Source organism: Taudactylus pleione, unplaced genomic scaffold, assembly GCF_031769625.1.
Source record: "Taudactylus pleione unplaced genomic scaffold, aTauple2 ptg000906l, whole genome shotgun sequence".
Classification (NCBI taxonomy): domain Eukaryota; kingdom Metazoa; phylum Chordata; class Amphibia; order Anura; family Myobatrachidae; genus Taudactylus; species Taudactylus pleione.
Window position 1 is genome coordinate 2,732,292 of NW_028285307.1, and position 19,120 is coordinate 2,751,411.

The window sequence follows — 19,120 nt, forward strand, 5'->3', positions numbered from 1 at the left end:
AGTGTTCTTGATTTGGCCAACTGTTGTGAAGAGGTTTTTCTTCACCAGGGAAATAATTCTTTTTTTCATCCACCACAGTTGTTTGCCGTGGACTTCCGGGTCTTTTGGTGTTGCTGAGCTCTCCGGTGCGTTCTTTCTTTTTAAGAATGTTCCAAACAGTTGATTTGGCCACACCTAATGTTTTTGCTATCTCTCTGATGGGTTTGGTTTGATTATTCAGCCTAATGATGGCTTGCTTCACTGATAGTGACAGCTCTTTGGATCTCATATTGAGAGTAGACAGCAACTGATTCCAAATGCAAATTTCACACCTCGAATCAACTCCAGACCTTTTATCTGCTTAATTGATAATGAAATAACGAGGGAATAGCCCACACCTGTCCATGAAATAGCTTTTGAGTTGATAGTCCCATTACTTTTGGCCCCTTAAAAAGTTGGAGGCACATATAGAAACCGTTGTAATTCCTACACCGTTCACCTGATTTGGATGTAATTACCCTCAAATTAAATCTGAAAGTCTACAGGTAAAGCACATCTTGTTTGTTCATTTCAAAGCCATTGTGGTGGTGAATAGAGGCCAAAATATAAAAATTCTGTCAATGTCCCAATATTTATGCACCTGACTGTATCCTTGTAATAAAGTCTGCAATACAACAAGGACTTAACTATTCCCTGTAATTAAAGAATATTGCCCTCTGGCAAGAACAACCTCTTCTGTTGTGTGTTGAACAACAGTCCCCGGAAAACCACCCTACGGGGGAAGTCTTGGTGTTTTTTTGTAATCCATCATCCATTAATGCAATTCTAAGTTCTGAGCTCTCTCTTGCACATATTCCTGAAGCAAGGATGGATATTCCACTTTGATTAGCAACTCATCCAGGTAGGAAATGTCCTTCCCCAAATCGTAATAGGCATATACACAATATAGATGTCAATAGACACCATGAAATCATTCTGTTCCATGCTGTTTATGACACAACTTAATCTGTACTAGCTGGGTGTTTAGCGTCTCCAGGTTGAAAATGAGGTGGTAGGATGTGCCTGACTTCTGTACTCAAGTCCTTGTGTTACTGGAATTACCACCACTAATCATTTTCGTGACTGAATGGCTTACTGTTGCGCCATCCAAAGAACGCCCTGGTTGTAACTGCAGGAGATCTATGATGCATCCTCATTTTACAGTTGCTCTCACCCATGTGTTTGAGGCAGAGTCGAGCCACTGTTTCTAGTGGAGAACTATACTGGCACCCACCATTCCTGGGTGGACAGCTCGCCTGTCATGTCAACTTTTTATCTGAGATCTGAAGCTGGCCGCTAAGCTTGACCAAGCCTGCTTGAAGTTCTGCAGACCTCTACAAGGAGCTGAGAATTGTCCCCTGGAATACTGACTTGCTTTTTTCTGCAGAATGAAAGGAGCTAAACTTGGGACTCTTCTCTATGTGAGCCTGATAATCTTATCCAGTTCTTAACCGAAGTAGACATTCCTATAGAAAGGCAGTGATTCACAAATCCTCCTAGACACCGCGTGCACATCCCAAGCCTTAAGTCAGAGGGTACCGTTTGCCAATTCCACTGAGGTGAAAATCCTAGCTGCAACATACAGAGCCTTGTATTAAGAAGCCAGATATGCTCAACCAAAATGGGCAAATCCAGCCTGGTCTGAGGGAGGTCCCAGTTACAAAACATTTTTAAGAGTATCACAATAGCAGTGGTCTACGGCCAGTATTCTATGGGAGTAACCACCTTGGGCAAAGATTCATCATATTCTCACTGGGGAGATAGAGTCTACCACCTTTGTGAAACCTGGATCCGTTTATCTAGATTAGTTTACTCCTTACAACTCAGGAGAAGAGGGATAGGAAACAATTAGCTTCTTCCACTTACAGTGTTTTGACGGGTACATCTGGCTCCTTGCTGTGTTGAATATTTGGTGCTTGAGGGGCTGCTCGCCTTAAATCCTGCTTCTTATTGGGGTCCTCAACAAATCGTGCATCTAGCTACAAATTCTCAGCAACCTCCCATTCCTCCTGTGAGCAATATTCAGAATCTGATCCCTCCCAGGACTTATGCATAGCAAGTTTCTGACGCTCCTGTGGTTTAGTCAGGGATACAGATTCAATAAACCTTTTCAAAGATGCGTAAACTGTGATAAGGTCCTGCACCAACTTCACCAGGCATTGGGCTCTAGCTGTCTCATCTGGTGAGGCAGACACAGAGCCCAATGATCCCTGATGGAGCACCTCAGACTCCAAGGCTTTCACAGATGAGGTAGAGAAGGTCTGATCTCCACTCTGGGAAGTGCGGTGAGCTGCATAAACTCTGCAATGGCTCTGGTATTCTGACATCTCAATATCCTCCCTTCTGGCAATCTGCTTCACACGCTACTACCTGATTGGCCACTCAGCAATTTGGCGTTAGATTTAGAACGTGTAAAAAAATCCTTCTGATGTTTCCCCTTCAGGCTTAGACTTGGAGGGACTGTCCTATCATATCGGGAAAGATGAGAGAGGAGCTAGGGGACAGTTGCAGTTCACGAAACCAAACCTTTATGCCTGGTATAGCGCACTTGCCACCACTATAGAGTCATCCACTAGTCCCTAGGGATGTGACTTTAGTATTGACAACATTACTGCAATTGCCCTTTGAACCACTGTCTGCAGAGCAACACCTTGTTGTCTCCCCATATCTGTTCCATGTTTGACAAGGTCTTCATCAGGAAAGTCCTCCAGGCAACCATTTTACCACAGACATTCCAACCCTCAGGTTTAGGGGTGGCTTTGGGGCATAATATTGTCTGTGCCCTCCCAGTGCAGATTTCTGTTTGTGCTTGCCTTTAAATCCCTTTCTCCGGTGCTCGAAGGAAGACACACACGGTACAAGTAACAATGGCACAAATAACAATGGCTTGTCTCTGTCATTGGTCTTTTTTGGCCTTATTTTTTTGTAAACTGGTTAGGAGCACAAAGGACAGTGGCTTATTGAGACAGGAAGGTAAGATTCTGTTTCCATGCCCTGCTCCACCTACCTGTTAAATAGTGTTCAACCTAGCACCCTGCACCTGTCACAACCCGCGCAGTTCCTCTGTCCTGCCTGGGGTGTCGCTCTCTGCTCTGGTTCTTCTAGCACACTCAGCTAATACAACAAACTGCTGAGATACAGACCAGAGTGTGCTAGAAGCACCAGAGCAGAGAGCCACACCCCAGGCAGGACTGAGGAACTGCACGGGGTGTGACAGGTGCAGGGTGCTAGACTGAACACTACAGTGTCACCATGTAGTCACTGGTACAAATGATGTAATGATAAGCAGATAATTAGGTTAGGCATCATTTTCTTATGTTTACAGCTTATATAATGTCTGATCTCTGTTATATGTGTTCCAGATATTAGTGATTCCAGCTGTGGCCTATTCTAGCAGGTGCCATGTCGCTGACAAAGGTGAAGGTGGAGAAGCTAGGTGAGGAGGACGCTTGTAGCCATTTATGTTCATCGCTGTACTTGCAATAATCAATATCGTTGGCTTGTTCACACAGATGACGATGTGCAACGTGGGGAAAACCAAGCAATTCACAATCTGGTCATAGCACATGAAAAGCGCTTTGCGTTCGTTCCCCCCACGTCATCTGTTTTCAGAAGGCCACAAAGACTTTGGACCTGATTCAGACCTGCTCGCTAGCAAGCGATCGCTCGTTGCTGGCGATGTTTGCAAATGTGCGCATGCGTATAATTCTCAGTGCACATGCGCAAACTAGTACGAGCGATCTGGATGCGCTCGCTCACCCTGCAAAGACAGCCCACAGAAATGAGTGACAGGAGAGGCCGTTTGTGGTAACGGGCAGGGCAGTAGTAACGGGAGAGTAGAGTTGCGGACGCAGGCGTGCCAGAGTGTTTTCATTCCGATTCAGAGGCGTGCTATAATTAACCGGCAGTGTCATAGTACAGATCACCTGGTTGGATAGTACACTGAAGTGCTGGCAGTAGGGTACAGTCAACCACAAGCGCTGCAGTCAGATCCGATGGTTGTAAATACTTCCTGGAGATGACGTACGCTAGTGAGCGGCTAAAGACAGGCTGGTGGGCGTCTGTAAACACAAAGTGATCGCTCGCCAAGACATAGTGGGCGTGCTTATGCCTTGTCGTGCGAGCGGCTGCCTTGACGTCACTTAGCTGAATTTGCATACGCTGGGAACGAGCGGCCGCATCCAGCGAACGTGTCTGAATCAGGTCCTTTATCTGTAGATATCTACTGAATTTAATATAGGGAAAGGGTTTACAGAGAGCTTAATTTTTCTACTTCAGGGTCCATAGGGTATCCACAGGATACCTTGGGGTATAGGTGTGACGTCAGTCACAGGGCACCAAAGAGTTAAGCTTTCAGCCTCCCAGGATGCACTAGGTCCCCCTCCTATACCCCGCCCCCGAGCCAAGGCATCTCAGTTTAGTTTGGTGCCCGGCCGGAGTCGGGTGCACCTGTTGGAGTGGGGGCTAGAAGAGCCCCTGAAGCTTTTTCTTCATGCAGCTGTGGCTGCACATCTGGATGGACAGTCAGTCCTGACGTCCATGCTGTCTTCCCTACACCCCGCCGGTACCAGAACGCCGGTACTGATCCGGGGATGCTGGTGGGCATCTGGGGTCACGGCTAGCGTTGACCCCAGATGTTCCGGACCATGGCCGGATTCAAGGGGGACAGAGGTAAGCAGCGGGGTCCCGCGGTGGGTCCCCGCTGTTCACGTGGTCCTAAGTCCCCAGGCAGGGGGCTCCCTGGGGACTGGCTGCAGCGTGGAGCCAGGCGACCAACCTGCGCTTCCACTACCCCCTGGGACAGCGGACCGCAGCAGAGCGGTAGCGCTGCGGCGTCCCAGGGGTTAAATGCATGCCAGGGGAGCGCGCCTTCCCTGTCTCACAGCCGGCGCCTCCCCCGCTGCACACAGCCCTCTCTGCACTGTGCTGACTGGCCCTGTGTCAGCGCTCCTCCCCCAGGCCAGCCTTCTCTCTGCTCCTCGGCGGCCATCTTTTCAGAAGCATGGTGAACGCTGCTGGAAGCCTGCATTGGAAGCATCATGGTCTGGGTCCCCCCGCATACCTCTCCTCCGCTGTGGCAGGTCTGTGTATGCAGCGCTGTGTCCTACCAGGCCCTGTGTCTGTGTAGTTGAGTGATCAGCGCTGTTAGTGCAGGAATTGATTTTCTTTGCATTGTATGTGACTGTGCTAGCGCTGCTGCCTGTAACTTTTCTTCTCAAGACTGTCAGCTTTATTACTGTCCCTGTGCTTTCTGCTAAGCCCTTGCGGTGCGGTGCGGTGCTGCAGGGTGGTCTCACCTATTTAATATATAATTGGTGAGAGGTGTCACATACGTGGTGCCATCATGTCTGAAAGTGATTTTCCCCTCCGGCTACAGTGTACCACGTGTAAAGTACCGTTAGCGGAGGGGGAGGGCAGCGCGGAGGGCCTTTGCCGGCAGTGTTTGTCCATGGCGCGGCCTCTTACGGTTACAGCACCGGTACAGGAGCCGCCCTGGGCTTGTTTCGCTCAAGGGCTAACAGCTTTAGTGGGCCAGTTAGCTCCGCAGCCCGCGTTTACTCCGATGGGTTTGTCCCAGCAGTCTGTGGTGTCGTCACCCATGCAGGGTTTCCCACGACAATTGTTGGTACCCAACAGTCTCCCTATTTCCCCGCTCCCGGTTTCTCAGGACGAGTTCTGTACAGCACTTGTCGGATGTGTTGCAAGGGGAGTCTGTGATGCGGCCTCATAAACGGCCGGTGGCGTCTCTGTCCGCTCCTTATGAGGATGACGAAGGGACGTCTGATCAGGAACCTCTCCATACTAAGGACGCTGATGCTAAGTCCAAAGTATATATTCCTGGACTTATTCGGGCGGTCCGCACAGCCTTGGTGATTGAGGACGAAGTTCCCCCAGCGGCTAAGTCTAAGTATGCCTTTTTCAAATACGTGAAGGGCGATGCCACAGTCTTTCCTCTTTCGGGTCAGTTGGTGGACCATTTAGAGGAGGCGTGGAAACAGCCTGGCAAAAGATACCAGCCGCAGAGACGCCTGGCGGTGGCTTATCCGTTCGCGGATAATTATTTTGCTAAGTGGGAATCCCCTCCACAGGTGGATTCTCATGTGACCCGTCTTCTCCGTAGTGCCACATTGCCGATGCCATCCATGTCCTCCCTTAAGGATGCTATGGACCGCAAGGTGGAAATCTGCCTGAAGTCCGCTTATTCCCTTGCGGGGGGGGCAGCACGGCCGGCTATGGCCATTTGCTGGGTTGCCAGAGCGATGGAGCGCTGGGCGGATTCATTAGAGGCTTCTTTTGATTCCGACTGTCCGGCCGAACAGGCGGAGTTGAGTGGCAATCTCCGTGATTCGGCCACCTACATCAACGAGGCGGCTCTAGACATTAGTACTCTGGTGTCTAGAATTTCTTCAGCAGCGGTAGCTGCTCGTCGCACCTTGTGGCTGCGATCTTGGAAGGCGGACGCAGATTCCAAGAGGGGTCTGGAAGCGTTGCCGTTTACCGGAGAAGTTCTCTTCGGTCCGGATCTGGATAAGATTGTGGCCACGCTGGCGGCAGCCAAATCGGCTTGTCTCCCGTCGGCCGCTGCTCCTTCTGGTTCTAGACCATCGTCCTTTCGGTCATCTAGGGCCCAGGGCAGGCCCAAACCACAGTCGTTTCCTCGTCAGGCTGGCCCTAGGAAATCGGTCAAGCCCCGGAAGCAGGCATGGAGTACCAGACGTCCGGCCCCCAAACCAGATGACAAGCCTGCGGCCTGACGGTCCGGGCCTCCCTTTGGGGGATCCCAGGGTGGGAGGCCGCCTGCTGTGTTGGTCGGTCAATACGACAGACACTTGGGTTCTGGAGGTGGTCTCCCACGGGTACGCCCTCTCCTTCCGGCACAGACCCCCGGCTCGATTCTTCACCACGGGTCTACCATCAGACCGGAACAAGGCTACGGAGCTGCGGAAGGTATTGCACACTATGCTCCAGGCTGGAGTTATAGTGCCTGTTCCATTCTCCCAGAGGGGCCAGGGTTTCTATTCAAATCTTTTTTTGGTACAGAAACCCAATGGGTCATATCGTCCGATTCTCAACCTCAAAGCACTCAACAAGTCTTTGCGGGTACCGAAGTTTCGGATGGAGACTCTACGGTCCATCATTCTGGCGCTGGAACCTGGGGACTACATGGTGTCATTGGACATACAGGACGCTTACCTGCATGTCCCTATTCTTTTACGCCATCAACAGTGCCTCAGGTTTGGAATCCGCAGCGACCACTTCCAGTTTCGGGCGTTACCTTTTGGCCTGGCGACAGCACCACGGGTTTTCACCAAGGTGATGGCGGTCATGGCGGCTTCTCTGCGGCTGCAGGGAGTCCGCATGTTGCCGTACTTGGACGACCTGTTATTGGTGGCGGGATCTCCAGAGCTCCTGTTATGCCACTTGGACCTGACCATTGCCCTGCTGCAACGGCACGGCTGGCTAATCAACTGGCAGAAGTCCACTCTAATCCCGTCTCGGAGGATTCTGCATCTTGGAGCCTTATTGGACTCAGGACAGCAAAAGATCTTCGTGACGGAGGAAAAGATCTCTGCTTTGCAGTCAAGGGTGCGCAGTTGTCTGCACAGCCGCCGGGTGTCTCTACACTCGGCGATGAGGTTACTGGGCTCCATGGTGTCGGTGTTCAACATGGTGGAATATGCCCAGTTTCACTCCAGACCTCTGCAGCACCTGATCCTGTCAAATTGGAACGGGCTGCCTCAGTCTCTGAAGTCCCAGACGATTGTGTTCACCCCGGAGGTTCGCCTGTCCCTTGCTTGGTGGTTGCAGACGACCCACCTCAGCGAGGGACGTCCGTTCTGGGTTCCAAATTGGGTCCTGTTGACAACGGACGCCAGTGTTCGGGACTGGGGAGCAGTTTCGGGTCCACATCTGTTCCAGGGCAGGTGGACCCCGACAGAAGCGGAGCTTCCAATCAATATCTTGGAACTCCGTGCGGTCTTCAATGCTCTCCAGCAGGCACATCGGTTTCTCCAGGGTCACCCGGTACAGGTCCAGTCGGACAACGCTACCACCGTGGCCTACATAAACAGGCAAGGAGGAACCCGAAGCCGGGCGGCTCTCGTAGAGGTGTCTCGGATCCTGGTTTGGGCGGAGCGCAATCTTCCGGCCATATCAGCGGTCTTCATCCCGGGAGTGCTCAATTGGGAGGCGGACTTTCTAAGTCGCCAGGACGTTCATCCGGGGGAATGGTCCCTGCACCCGGACGTTTTTCAACTACTGGTGGACAGATGGGGTCTTCCAGAGATCGACCTCATGGCGTCCCGGCACAACAACAAGTTGCCGGTGTACGGGTCTCGCACAAGAGACGAAGGGGCGTCTCTGGTGGATGCTCTGTCCGTCCGGTTCGCATACCTGTTCCCTCCGGTCTCCCTTCTTCCACGGGTAATCCGGAAATTCAAACAGGAAGGAGGGACGCTCCTGTTGATAGCTCCCGCGTGGCCCAGACGGCACTGGTTCTCAGACCTTCAGGGTCTGTCCGTGGACAGTCCTCTGCGGTTGCCGCTACGACCGGACCTCCTGTCTCAGGGTCCTTGTCGTCACCCGGACCTGACTCGGCTGTCTTTGCCGGCGTGGCTGTTGAGACGGCCATGCTGAGGTCCCGGGGGTTTTCCAGCTCTGTGGTGCGTACCATGTTGCGAGCTCGGAAACCGTCTTCCGCGAGGATATACCATCGCGTGTGGCATACGTTCTTCCAGTGGTGTCGACCGAGAGGTTATGCACCGCGGGAATTTCGTCTGTCTCGGATTCTCGCCTTCCTGCAAGCGGGACTAGATCATGGGCTTCGCCTTGCTTCTTTGAAGGTACAGGCTTCGGCCCTGTCTGTCTGGTTTCACCGTAGGATTGCTACAATCCCGGATGTGCGCACCTTTATGCAAGGTGTTGTCCGCATTCAGCCGCCCTTTGTTCCACCTGTGGCGCCTTGGGATTTGGCTGTGGTCCTGAGGGCTCTCCAAGGACCGCCGTTTGAACCACTGGGATCAGTGGATCTTAAATGGCTAACAGCTAAGACTGTTTTCCTTCTGGCTATTGCTTCGGCCAGACGTGTTTCTGAGTTAGGGGCTCTTTCTTGTAGACCCCCTTTCTTGGTTTTTCATGGGAACAGGGCAGTACTCCGCACTTGGCCCGAGTTTCTTCCCAAAGTTGTTTCCCAGTTTCATGTTAACGAGGAAATCGTTGTTCCGGCCTTTAACTCACCGGGTCTTTCCGTGGGTGAGGCCTCTTTGGATGTTGTGCGGGCATTAAGGACTTATGTTGACCGCACTTCTTCGTTTAGGAAGTCGGACGCTTTGTTTGTCCTCTATGGCTTCCGTAAAAAGGGTTGGCCTGCTTCAAAGCAAACTTTGGCAGCCTGGATCCGTATGGCTATTTCTGAAGCTTATCTTCATGAAGGCCTACCGGTTCCTCCTTCTCTGAAGGTTCATTCCACTAGGTCTGTGGGTCCTTCGTGGGCAGCTCGACGTGGTGCCTCTGCAGTCCAGATCTGCAAGGCTGCTACGTGGTCCTCTGTCCATACCTTCGTGAGGTATTACAGGTTTGACACCTTCGCCTCTCAGGATGCTTCCTTCGGGCGGCGGATTCTCCTTTCTGCACAGGAGCGTCCCCACCCTTAAAGGATACTGCTTTGGGACATCCCCAAGGTATCCTGTGGATACCCTATGGACCCTGAAGTAGAAAATATGAGATATGGTAAGAACTTACCCTTGTTATCTCTATTTCTACGAAGTCCATAGGGTTCCACAGGACTCCCGCCCTGTCGCACCTGTGCTGCAGATGGGCTTTGCTCTGGTCACCGGTTTTCCGTCTCCCTCTGGTGAGAATGTGATTCTTGTATGTGTCCAGATCTTTGTTCTCTCTCTTCCTTCTCCTCCTCCGGCCTATGGCTTGGTAACTAACTGAGATGCCTTGGCTCGGGGGCGGGGTATAGGAGGGGGACCTAGTGCATCCTGGGAGGCTGAAAGCTTAACTCTTTGGTGCCCTGCAACTGATGTCACACCTATACCCCAAGGTATCCTGTGGAACCCTATGGACTTCGTAGAAATAGAGATAACAAGGGTAAGTTCTTACCATATCTCATATTATTAATTTAATAGCCTCAACCATACTGTATATACTTTGTAAGAAAGTGTGTAAGTACATGCATTATCAGTGACACTAACAGCGGCTGCTGTATACTTTTGAAAGCAAAGGTAATTGGTTGCTACAGACAGACATATTTTCTCCTCCGTTACTCTCCTAGATTTAGAGGCAGCGAGCGCCCGCAATCGGCTGGATGCTGTCCTGCAGGGCCTCCTGGATAAGAGCGATGTGGACAGGTGAGGTGGCCTTTCTGATACCATGCAGGGGATTTCAGTACAACGCTGATTGGCAATTGATGTGTTGTGTTCTGTCTGGCCTGTAGGTGGTGCTGTTGTGCCCTCCAGGACTAGCCATAGGCTATTTTTTTTATTTTTATTTAATAACTATTTGAATGGGGAAACCTCCTTTTATTTTCATATAACACCTGTTTGTCTCTGTATAGGGAACAGATGGAGGATGAAAGTGGAAAAGCTTCTACAGACTCTCATTGCAAGTAAGGAATAGAAAAGGGGAGCGTTGTGCGGCTTGTAGCGGTAACTATAAAATAATTGTGGTCCTTTACCAAACACGAATGTCCCAGAACCCTCTGCTCTCCAGGAGGTGCTGCTAGGAAACTGCAGACTGCAGAACTGCATCCGTCATTAATTGCTCATTAATCTATAACTATAAGTTTGCCCTTATTTTCTCTGTTGTACTAACCTTCACTTGTAATATTAACAAACGGTGGCTCATTGGGAAGTAAGGTGCATAGGCTTCATAATCTCACAATTACCTGTATTCAGCTCCTATTTCCCCCAACTCCCACTAAAACATAACATTAATACAGATGCGATCCTGGCTGACGGTGGGTTTGTTATTATTAATCGGTAATATTCTGATAGGTGTGACCACAGTGTGAATCATCAGGAGCATTTATTATGTTTTATTCATTGTTCCCATGTTCTGGGGTTTATTTTATTATTTACATTTTTATTCTATAGCGATATATTATTAAACACCTGTGAAGGTTATATACGCTCATGTATCAAAGTTCAGTTTTATGTAAAGGTTTGGTCCTGTGACACATTGCACTGATCATGTGACGCTAAACGCCGCAAAGTGCTGAGAACAAATTATAATGATGCCATGTTGTTTCTACAATACACAGTTAGTATCTCACACGAGAATCACCATTTGCACCAATCAGTGTTTCTCTTTCGTCCTCTGGGGGCACATTGGACCATGGGGGATATAGAGCCTCTATTAGGACGTCGGTACATATTTTCATACAGTTTTAGCTCCATCCTCTTCTATATCCTTATCACACAGGGAGCTCAGTTCTCTCCTCAGAATACCCACTGGCACTGGACAGGGTGTGGGGGGTGTGACCAAATCTTTTTAAGGTCATGCCCCCCGAAAGTGCCAGGGCCCGGCACAGCTCTCTACGGCCCTAGTTATGTCTTCTGTTTGTATCCTCCATTCCCCTTAGACTGTAAGCTCCATGAGCAGGGCCCTCCTCCCTCCTGTTCTCATTGCTTACCTCTCTTACACACCAGCTGCGCTCTACACCTCCCCCTTACACTGAGCAGGGCCCTCCTCCCTCCTGTTCTCATTACCTACCTCTCTTACACACCAGCTGCACTCTACACCTCCCCCTTCACTGAGCAGGGCCCTCCTCCCTCCTGTTCTCATTACCTACCTCTCTTACACACCAGCTGCACTCTACACCTCCCCCTTACACTGAGCAGGGCCCTCCACCCTCCTGTCCTCATTACCTACCTCTTACACACCAGCTGCACTCTACACCTCCCCCTTACACTAAGCAGGGCCCTCCTCTCTCCTGTTCTCATTACTTACCTCTCTTACACACCAGCTGCACTCTACACCTCCCCCTTACACTGAGCAGGGCCCTCCTCCCTCCTGTTCTCATTACCTACCTCTCTTACACACCAGCTACACTCTACACCTCCCCCTTACACTGAGCAGGGTCCTCCTCCCTCCTGTTCTCATTACCTACCTCTCTTACACACCAGCTACACTCTACACCTCCCCCTTACACTGAGCAGGGCCCTCCTCCCTCCTGTTCTCATTACTTACCTCTCTTACACACCAGCTGCACTCTACACCTCCCCCTTACACTGAGCAGGGTCCTCCTCCCTCCTGTTCTCATTACCTACCTCTCTTACACACCAGCTACACTCTACACCTCCCTCTTACACTGAGCAGGGCCCTCCTCCCTCCTGTTCTCATTACCTACCTCTCTTACACACCAGCTGCGCTCTACACCTCCCCCTTACACTGAGCAGCGCCCTCCTCCCTCCTGTTTTCATTACCTACCTCTCTTACACACCAGCTGCGCTCTACACCTCCCCCTTACACTGAGCAGGGCCCTCCTCCCTCCTGTTCTCATTACCTACCTCTCTTACACACCAGCTGCGCTCTACACCTCCCCCTTACACTGAGCAGGGCCCTCCTCCCTCCTGTTCTCATTATCTACCTCTATTACACACCAGCTGCACTCTACACCTCCCCCTTACACTGAGCAGGGCCCTCCTCTCTCCTGTTCTCATTACTTACCTCTCTTACACACCAGCTGCACTCTACACCTCCCCCTTACACTGAGCAGGGCCCTCCTCCCTCCTGTTCTCATTACTTCTCTTACACACCAGCTACACTCTACACCTCCCCCTTACACTGAGCAGGGCCCTCCTCCCTCCTGTTCTCATTACTTACCTCTCTTACACACCAGTGGCACTCTACACCTCCCCCTTACACTGAGCAGGGCCCTCCTCCTCCTGTTCTCATTACTTACCTCTCTTACACACCAGTGGCACTCTACACCTCCCCCTTACACTGAGCAGGGCCCTCCTCCCTCCTGTTCTCATTACTTACCTCTCTTACACACCAGCTGCGCTCTACACCTCCCCCTTACACTGAGCAGGGTCCTCCTCCCTCCTGTTCTCATTACCTACCTCTCTTACACACCAGCTACACTCTACACCTCCCTCTTACACTGAGCAGGGCCCTCCTCCCTCCTGTTCTCATTACCTACCTCTCTTACACACCAGCTGCGCTCTACACCTCCCCCTTACACTGAGCAGGGCCCTCCTCCCTCCTGTTCTCATTACCTACCTCTCTTACACACCAGCTGCGCTCTACACCTCCCCCTTACACTGAGCAGGGCCCTCCTCCCTCCTGTTCTCATTACCTACCTCTCTTACACACCAGCTGCGCTCTACACCTCCCCCTTACACTGAGCAGGGCCCTCCTCCCTCCTGTTCTCATTATCTACCTCTATTACACACCAGCTGCACTCTACACCTCTCCCTTACACTGAGCAGGGCCCTCGTCTCTTGTTCTCATTACTTACCTCTCTTACACACCAGCTGCACTCTACACCTCCCCCTTACACTGAGCAGGGCCCTCCTCCCTCCTGTTCTCATTACTTCTCTTACACACCAGCTACACTCTACACCTCCCCCTTACACTGTGCAGGGCCCTCCTCCCTCCTGTTCTCATTACTTACCTCTCTTACACACCAGTGGCACTCTACACCTCCCCCTTACACTGAGCAGGGCCCTCCTCCTCCTGTTCTCATTACCTACCTCTCTTACACACCAGCTGCGCTCTACACCTCCCCCTTACACTGAGCAGGGCCCTCCTCCCTCCTGTTCTCATTACTTACCTCTCTTACACACCAGTGGCACTCTACACCTCCCCCTTACACTGAGCAGGGCCCTCCTCCTCCTGTTCTCATTACTTACCTCTCTTACACACCAGTGGCACTCTACACCTCCCCCTTACACTGAGCAGGGCCCTCCTCTCTCCTGTTCTCATTACTTACCTCTCTTACACACCAGCTGCGCTCTACACCTCTCCCTTACACTGAGCAGGGCCCTCCTCCCTCCTGTTCTCATTACTTACCTCTCTTACACACCAGCTACACTCTACACCTCCCCCTTACACTGAGCAGGGCCCTCCTCCCTCCTGTTCTCATTACTTACCTCTCTTACACACCAGCTGCACTCTACACCTCCCCCTTACACTGAGCAGGGCCCTCCTCCCTCCTGTTCTCATTGCTTACCTCTCTTACACACCAGCTGCACTCTACACCTCCCCCTTACACTGAGCAGGGCCCTCCTCCCTCCTGTTCTCATTACTTACCTCTCTTACACACCAGCTACACTCTACACCTCCCCCTTACACTGAGCAGGGCCCTCCTCCCTCCTGTTCTCATTATCTACCTCTCTTACACACCAGCTGCACTCTACACCTCCCCCTTACACTGAGCAGGGCCCTCCTCTCTCCTGTTCTCATTACTTACCTCTCTTACACACCAGCTGCACTCTACACCTCCCCCTTACACTGAGCAGGGCCCTCCTCCCTCCTGTTCTCATTACCTACCTCTCTTACACACCAGCTACACTCTACACCTCCCCCTTACACTGAGCAGGGCCCTCCTTCCTCCTGTTCTCATTACTTACCTCTCTTACACACCAGCTGCACTCTACACCTCCCCCTTACACTGAGCAGGACCCTCCTCCCTCCTGTTCTCATTCTCTTACACACCAGCTGCACTCTACACCTCCCCCTTACACTGAGCAGGGCCCTCCTCCCTCCTGTTCTCATTACTTACCTCTCTTACACACCAGCTACACTCTACACCTCCCCCTTACACTGAGCAGGGCCCTCCTCCCTCCTGTTCTCATTATCTACCTCTCTTACACACCAGCTGCACTCTACACCTCCCCCTTACACTGAGCAGGGCCCTCCTCTCTCCTGTTCTCATTACTTACCTCTCTTACACACCAGCTGCACTCTACACCTCCCCCTTACACTGAGCAGGGCCCTCCTCCCTCCTGTTCTCATTATCTACCTCTCTTACACACCAGCTGCACTCTACACCTCCCCCTTACACTGAGCAGGGCCCTCCTTCCTCCTGTTCTCATTACTTACCTCTCTTACACACCAGCTGCACTCTACACCTCCCCCTTACACTGAGCAGGACCCTCCTCCCTCCTGTTCTCATTCTCTTACACACCAGCTACACTCTACTCCTCCCCCTTAGGCTCTGTGCCCCAGGACCCCACTCCTCTGTTGGTTTTGTTTCTTCAAATGACCTAGACCCATTATCTGCATCCACACCAATAGCTACAGGTTTCTGCTTACACTGAATATTCCCATTGCACCCCTGCATCAGTGGCTGTGTTGAGATTTGTAATGTTATTTGTTACTTGTCTATATTGTACTGTTTTACCCTGTACTGTCCTATACTTTTCCCCTCTGTATGGTGTTGCGGACTACTTGTGGCGCCCTATAAATAAAGTTTAATAACCATAATGGTGACGGTCCCAACATTGCACATCTCCCCGTAAGAGAGGATCATCACTAGAGTCCTTAATTAGCACAATAATACACCTTCCTGCAGGCCACCCCTAGGAGACGTACAGCTTTCCCCATCCCAGTGTGTGTATGTGTGTGTGTGTGTATATATATAATAGGTACGGCTATAATATAGGAAATATAGGTAAGAGACGTTTCAGAGGCTCTCCCTCTGTTATCAAGACGTCACCTTGATGTCTTGATGAAAGAGGGAGAGCCTCTGAAACGTCGATACCCACTGCTGAGTGGTCTGATTTGTTTATTATTCATTCCGGAGTGCCATCTAATCTCATATATGTATACAGTCATGGAGCGTACACACGGTCAGATTTGTCAGACTTGTCAGATGAACGATTAAACGATTTGAACGATTTTACCAAAGTTTTGAACGATTGAACGATTTTTGACTACATTAAAATGAATGGAATCGTCCAAGTCTGACTGCAAACCCATCAGATGTCAGATATCGTTATCTGACCATCGGGAACGCGCATCATTGATCGTCCATCGTTCAGGCATGTCAGATATGAACGATTTTCCTTCAGATATGAACGACTGAACGATTTTTAAATCGTTATCGTTCATATCTGAAGGAAAAATCTGATCGTGTGTATGCACCATAAGGTGCATAAATATTGGGACATTGACAGAATTGTCATATTTTGGCCTCTAGTCACCACCACAATGGCTTTGAAATGAAACAAACAAGATTTTGCTTTACCTGCAGACTTTCAGATTTAATTTTTTTTTTCGTATTCGTTTATTGAATGTAAATGGTGGCACAGTAATTTGTATAAATTACGTGTTGAACAAAATTATTCAATCGTTTATCAACTGTAGACAGGTAACGACATTTGCCACAGAATATATAAGTAATTAACAATCAAAAACCATTTAAAATGTGAGTATAGTGGAATAGAAAAGGAATTAGTAGAGAGTAGAATAAGGAGGAACTTATATGAGGGGGAGGGAGGGAACAGAAAACAAAATAAAAAATAATAATTAAAAAAAAAAAAAAAAAAATGGGGGGAGAAGTGTAAGAGAATAAACCACAAGTAAATAGTGTATTCACATATAATTATATGAGAAGCTTTGGGACTAAGCTAACCAAGGCCTGGGAGAGGTGAATTTTGAGAGGTATACCAGGGATTCCATACGGTATGAAATTTCCGAACAGCATTGTTTTGTAGACTGGTGATATATTCCATATTTGCTATAAACCAAATTTTGTTCATTAACTCCTGGCGGCTGGGAGTGTGTTGAACTTTCCAATTACGAGCGATTTGAAATTTGGCTGCGCAGGAAATATGAAGGATTAGTTTATTTGTAGTGTTGGGGATGGAATCGATCGGAGCGCAAAGTAGAAGAATAGCTGGGGTAAGAGAGATCGGAATGGTAACAATTTGGGAAAGTAGGGTATGGACCATGTTCCAGAATGGGAAAATCAGGGGGCATGACCACCACGTATGAAAATAAGTTCCGAGTTGACCGCACCCTCTCCAGCAGAGATTAGAGGTGCTGGGATAGATCTGATGTAGACGTTCTGGCACTAAGTACCATCTGGTATATACCTTGTATGAGTTCTCGCGGATGGCCATACTGATGGAGCATTTAGAAATAGTCAAGCGTATAGTGTCCCATGCTTCTTCCCCAAGAGAAAGGCCAAGATCTGATTCCCAAGCCTGCTCGTGTGGTTCGAGCGGAGGAGGCTTCAACGCCAGTATGAAGTGGTAAAGGTGCGAAATAGCTCCTTTGTCATTAGGTCTGTACATGCATAGTCTCTCTATAGGTGTGGAGTTAGGAGGGGAGCGAGTGGAGGGATTCGAGCTAGCAAAGTGGCGGATTTGTAAATATTGATAGTGAAGTTTATTGGAAATTTTATGTTTGTCTTGAATGTCCGCGAAGGATCTATGTGAGGATACTTCAACTATATGGTGAAGCCTAGTAATGCCTGCTGAAATCCAGGGGGAAGCCACTGTTTGAGATAGACCAGGGGGGAATGCAGGGTTGTTCCAAATGGGGATTAGAGGGGAAGGGTGTGGAGAAAGGTCCAGTTTTTTATTAAGGGAGTCCCAGTTATTAAGTGTCAGTGCTATAGTGGGGAATAGAAGAGCGGATCTAGGTCTATGTTTACGGGGCATCCAGGGTAGATAAGAGACTGAGTGTACATCCACTAAGTCGCTCTCCAAATCAACCCATCTCTTAACATGGCGGTTAGAGTGCCAGGCGGCCAACTGACTTAATCGGGTTGCATTATAGTAGCGGTGTAGTGAGGGTAGCCCTAAACCTCCGTCCCAGGAACGTTTAGTGAGTATTTCTACTTCAGGGTCCATAGGGTATCCACAGGATACCTTGGGGTATAGGTGTGACGTCAGTCGCAGGGCACCAAAGAGTTAAGCTTTCAGCCTCCCAGGATGCACTAGGTCCCCCTCCTATACCCCGCCCCCGGGCCAAGGCACCTCAGTTTAGTTTGGTGCCCGGCCGGAGTCGGGTGCACCTGTTGGAGTGGGGGCTAGAAGAGCCCCTGAAGCTTATTCTTCATGCAGCTGTGGCTGCACATCTGGATGAACAGCATGGACAGTCAGTCCTGACGTCCATGCTGTCTTCCCTACACCCCGCCGGTACCAGAACGCCGGTACTGATCCGGGGATGCTGGTGGGCGTCTGGGGTCACAGCTAGCGGTGACCCCAGATGCTCCGGACCATGGCCGGATTCAAGGGGGACAGAGGTAAGCAGCGGGGTCCCGCGGTGGGTCCCCGCTGATCACATGGTCCTAAGTCCCCAGGCAGGGGGCTCCCTGGGGACTGGCTGCAGCGTGGAGCCAGGCGACCAACCTGCGCTTCCACTACCCCCTGGGACAGCGGACCGCAGCAGAGCGGTAGCGCTGCGGCGTCCCAGGGGTTAAATGCATGCCAGGGGAGCGCGCCTTCCCTGTCTCACAGCCGGCGCCTCCCCCGCTGCACACAGCCCTCTCTGCATGCTGCCGACTGGTCCTGTGGCAGCGCTCCTCCCCCAGGCCAGCCTCCTCTCTGCTCCTCGGCGGCCATCTTCTCCAGAACGCATGGTGAACGCTGCTGGAAGCGCTGGACGGAAGCATCGTGGTCTGGGTCCCCCCGCATACCTCTCCTCCGCTGTGGTCAGGTCTGTGTATGCAGCGCTGTGTCCTACCAGGCCCTGTGTCTGTGTAGTTGAGTGATCAGCGCTGTTAGTGCAGGAATTGTTATTTTTCTGCATTGTATGTGACTGTGCTAGCGCTGCTGCCTGTAATCTTTTCTTCTCTAAACTGTCAGCTTTATTACTGTCCCTGTTCTTTCTGCTAAAGCCCTTGCGGTGCGGTGCTGCAGGGTGGTCTCTCGCCTATTTAATACTTAATTGGTGAGAGAGGTCACATACGTGGTGCCATCATGTCTGAAAGTGATTTTCCCCTCCGGCTACAGTGTACCACGTGCAAAGTACCGTTAGCGGAGGGGGAGGGTAGCGCGGAGGGCCTTTGCCGGCAGTGTTTGTCCATGGCGCGGCCTATTACGGTTACAGCACCGGTACAGGAGCCGCCCTGGGCTTGTTTCGCTCAGGCGTTAACAGCTTTAGTGGGCCAGTTAGCTCCGCAGCCCGCGTTTACTCC

At 50.7% G+C, this 19,120-nt stretch overlaps 1 protein-coding gene across 2 annotated transcripts in view; it reads left to right on the plus strand.

The window, feature by feature from the left end:
- Nucleotides 1–19,120, plus strand: part of LIN37 (lin-37 DREAM MuvB core complex component) — a 40,551-nt gene that overhangs the window by 3,648 nt on the left and 17,783 nt on the right. For both annotated transcript variants that reach the window (XM_088459350.1, XM_088459351.1), the window contains exons 2-4: nt 3,381–3,454; nt 10,298–10,373; nt 10,580–10,630. In XM_088459350.1, the coding sequence (XP_088315476.1) occupies nt 3,421–3,454; nt 10,298–10,373; nt 10,580–10,630 (161 nt within the window). In that variant the 5' untranslated portion in view covers nt 3,381–3,420. The remainder of the gene's footprint in view (nt 1–3,380; nt 3,455–10,297; nt 10,374–10,579; nt 10,631–19,120) is intronic.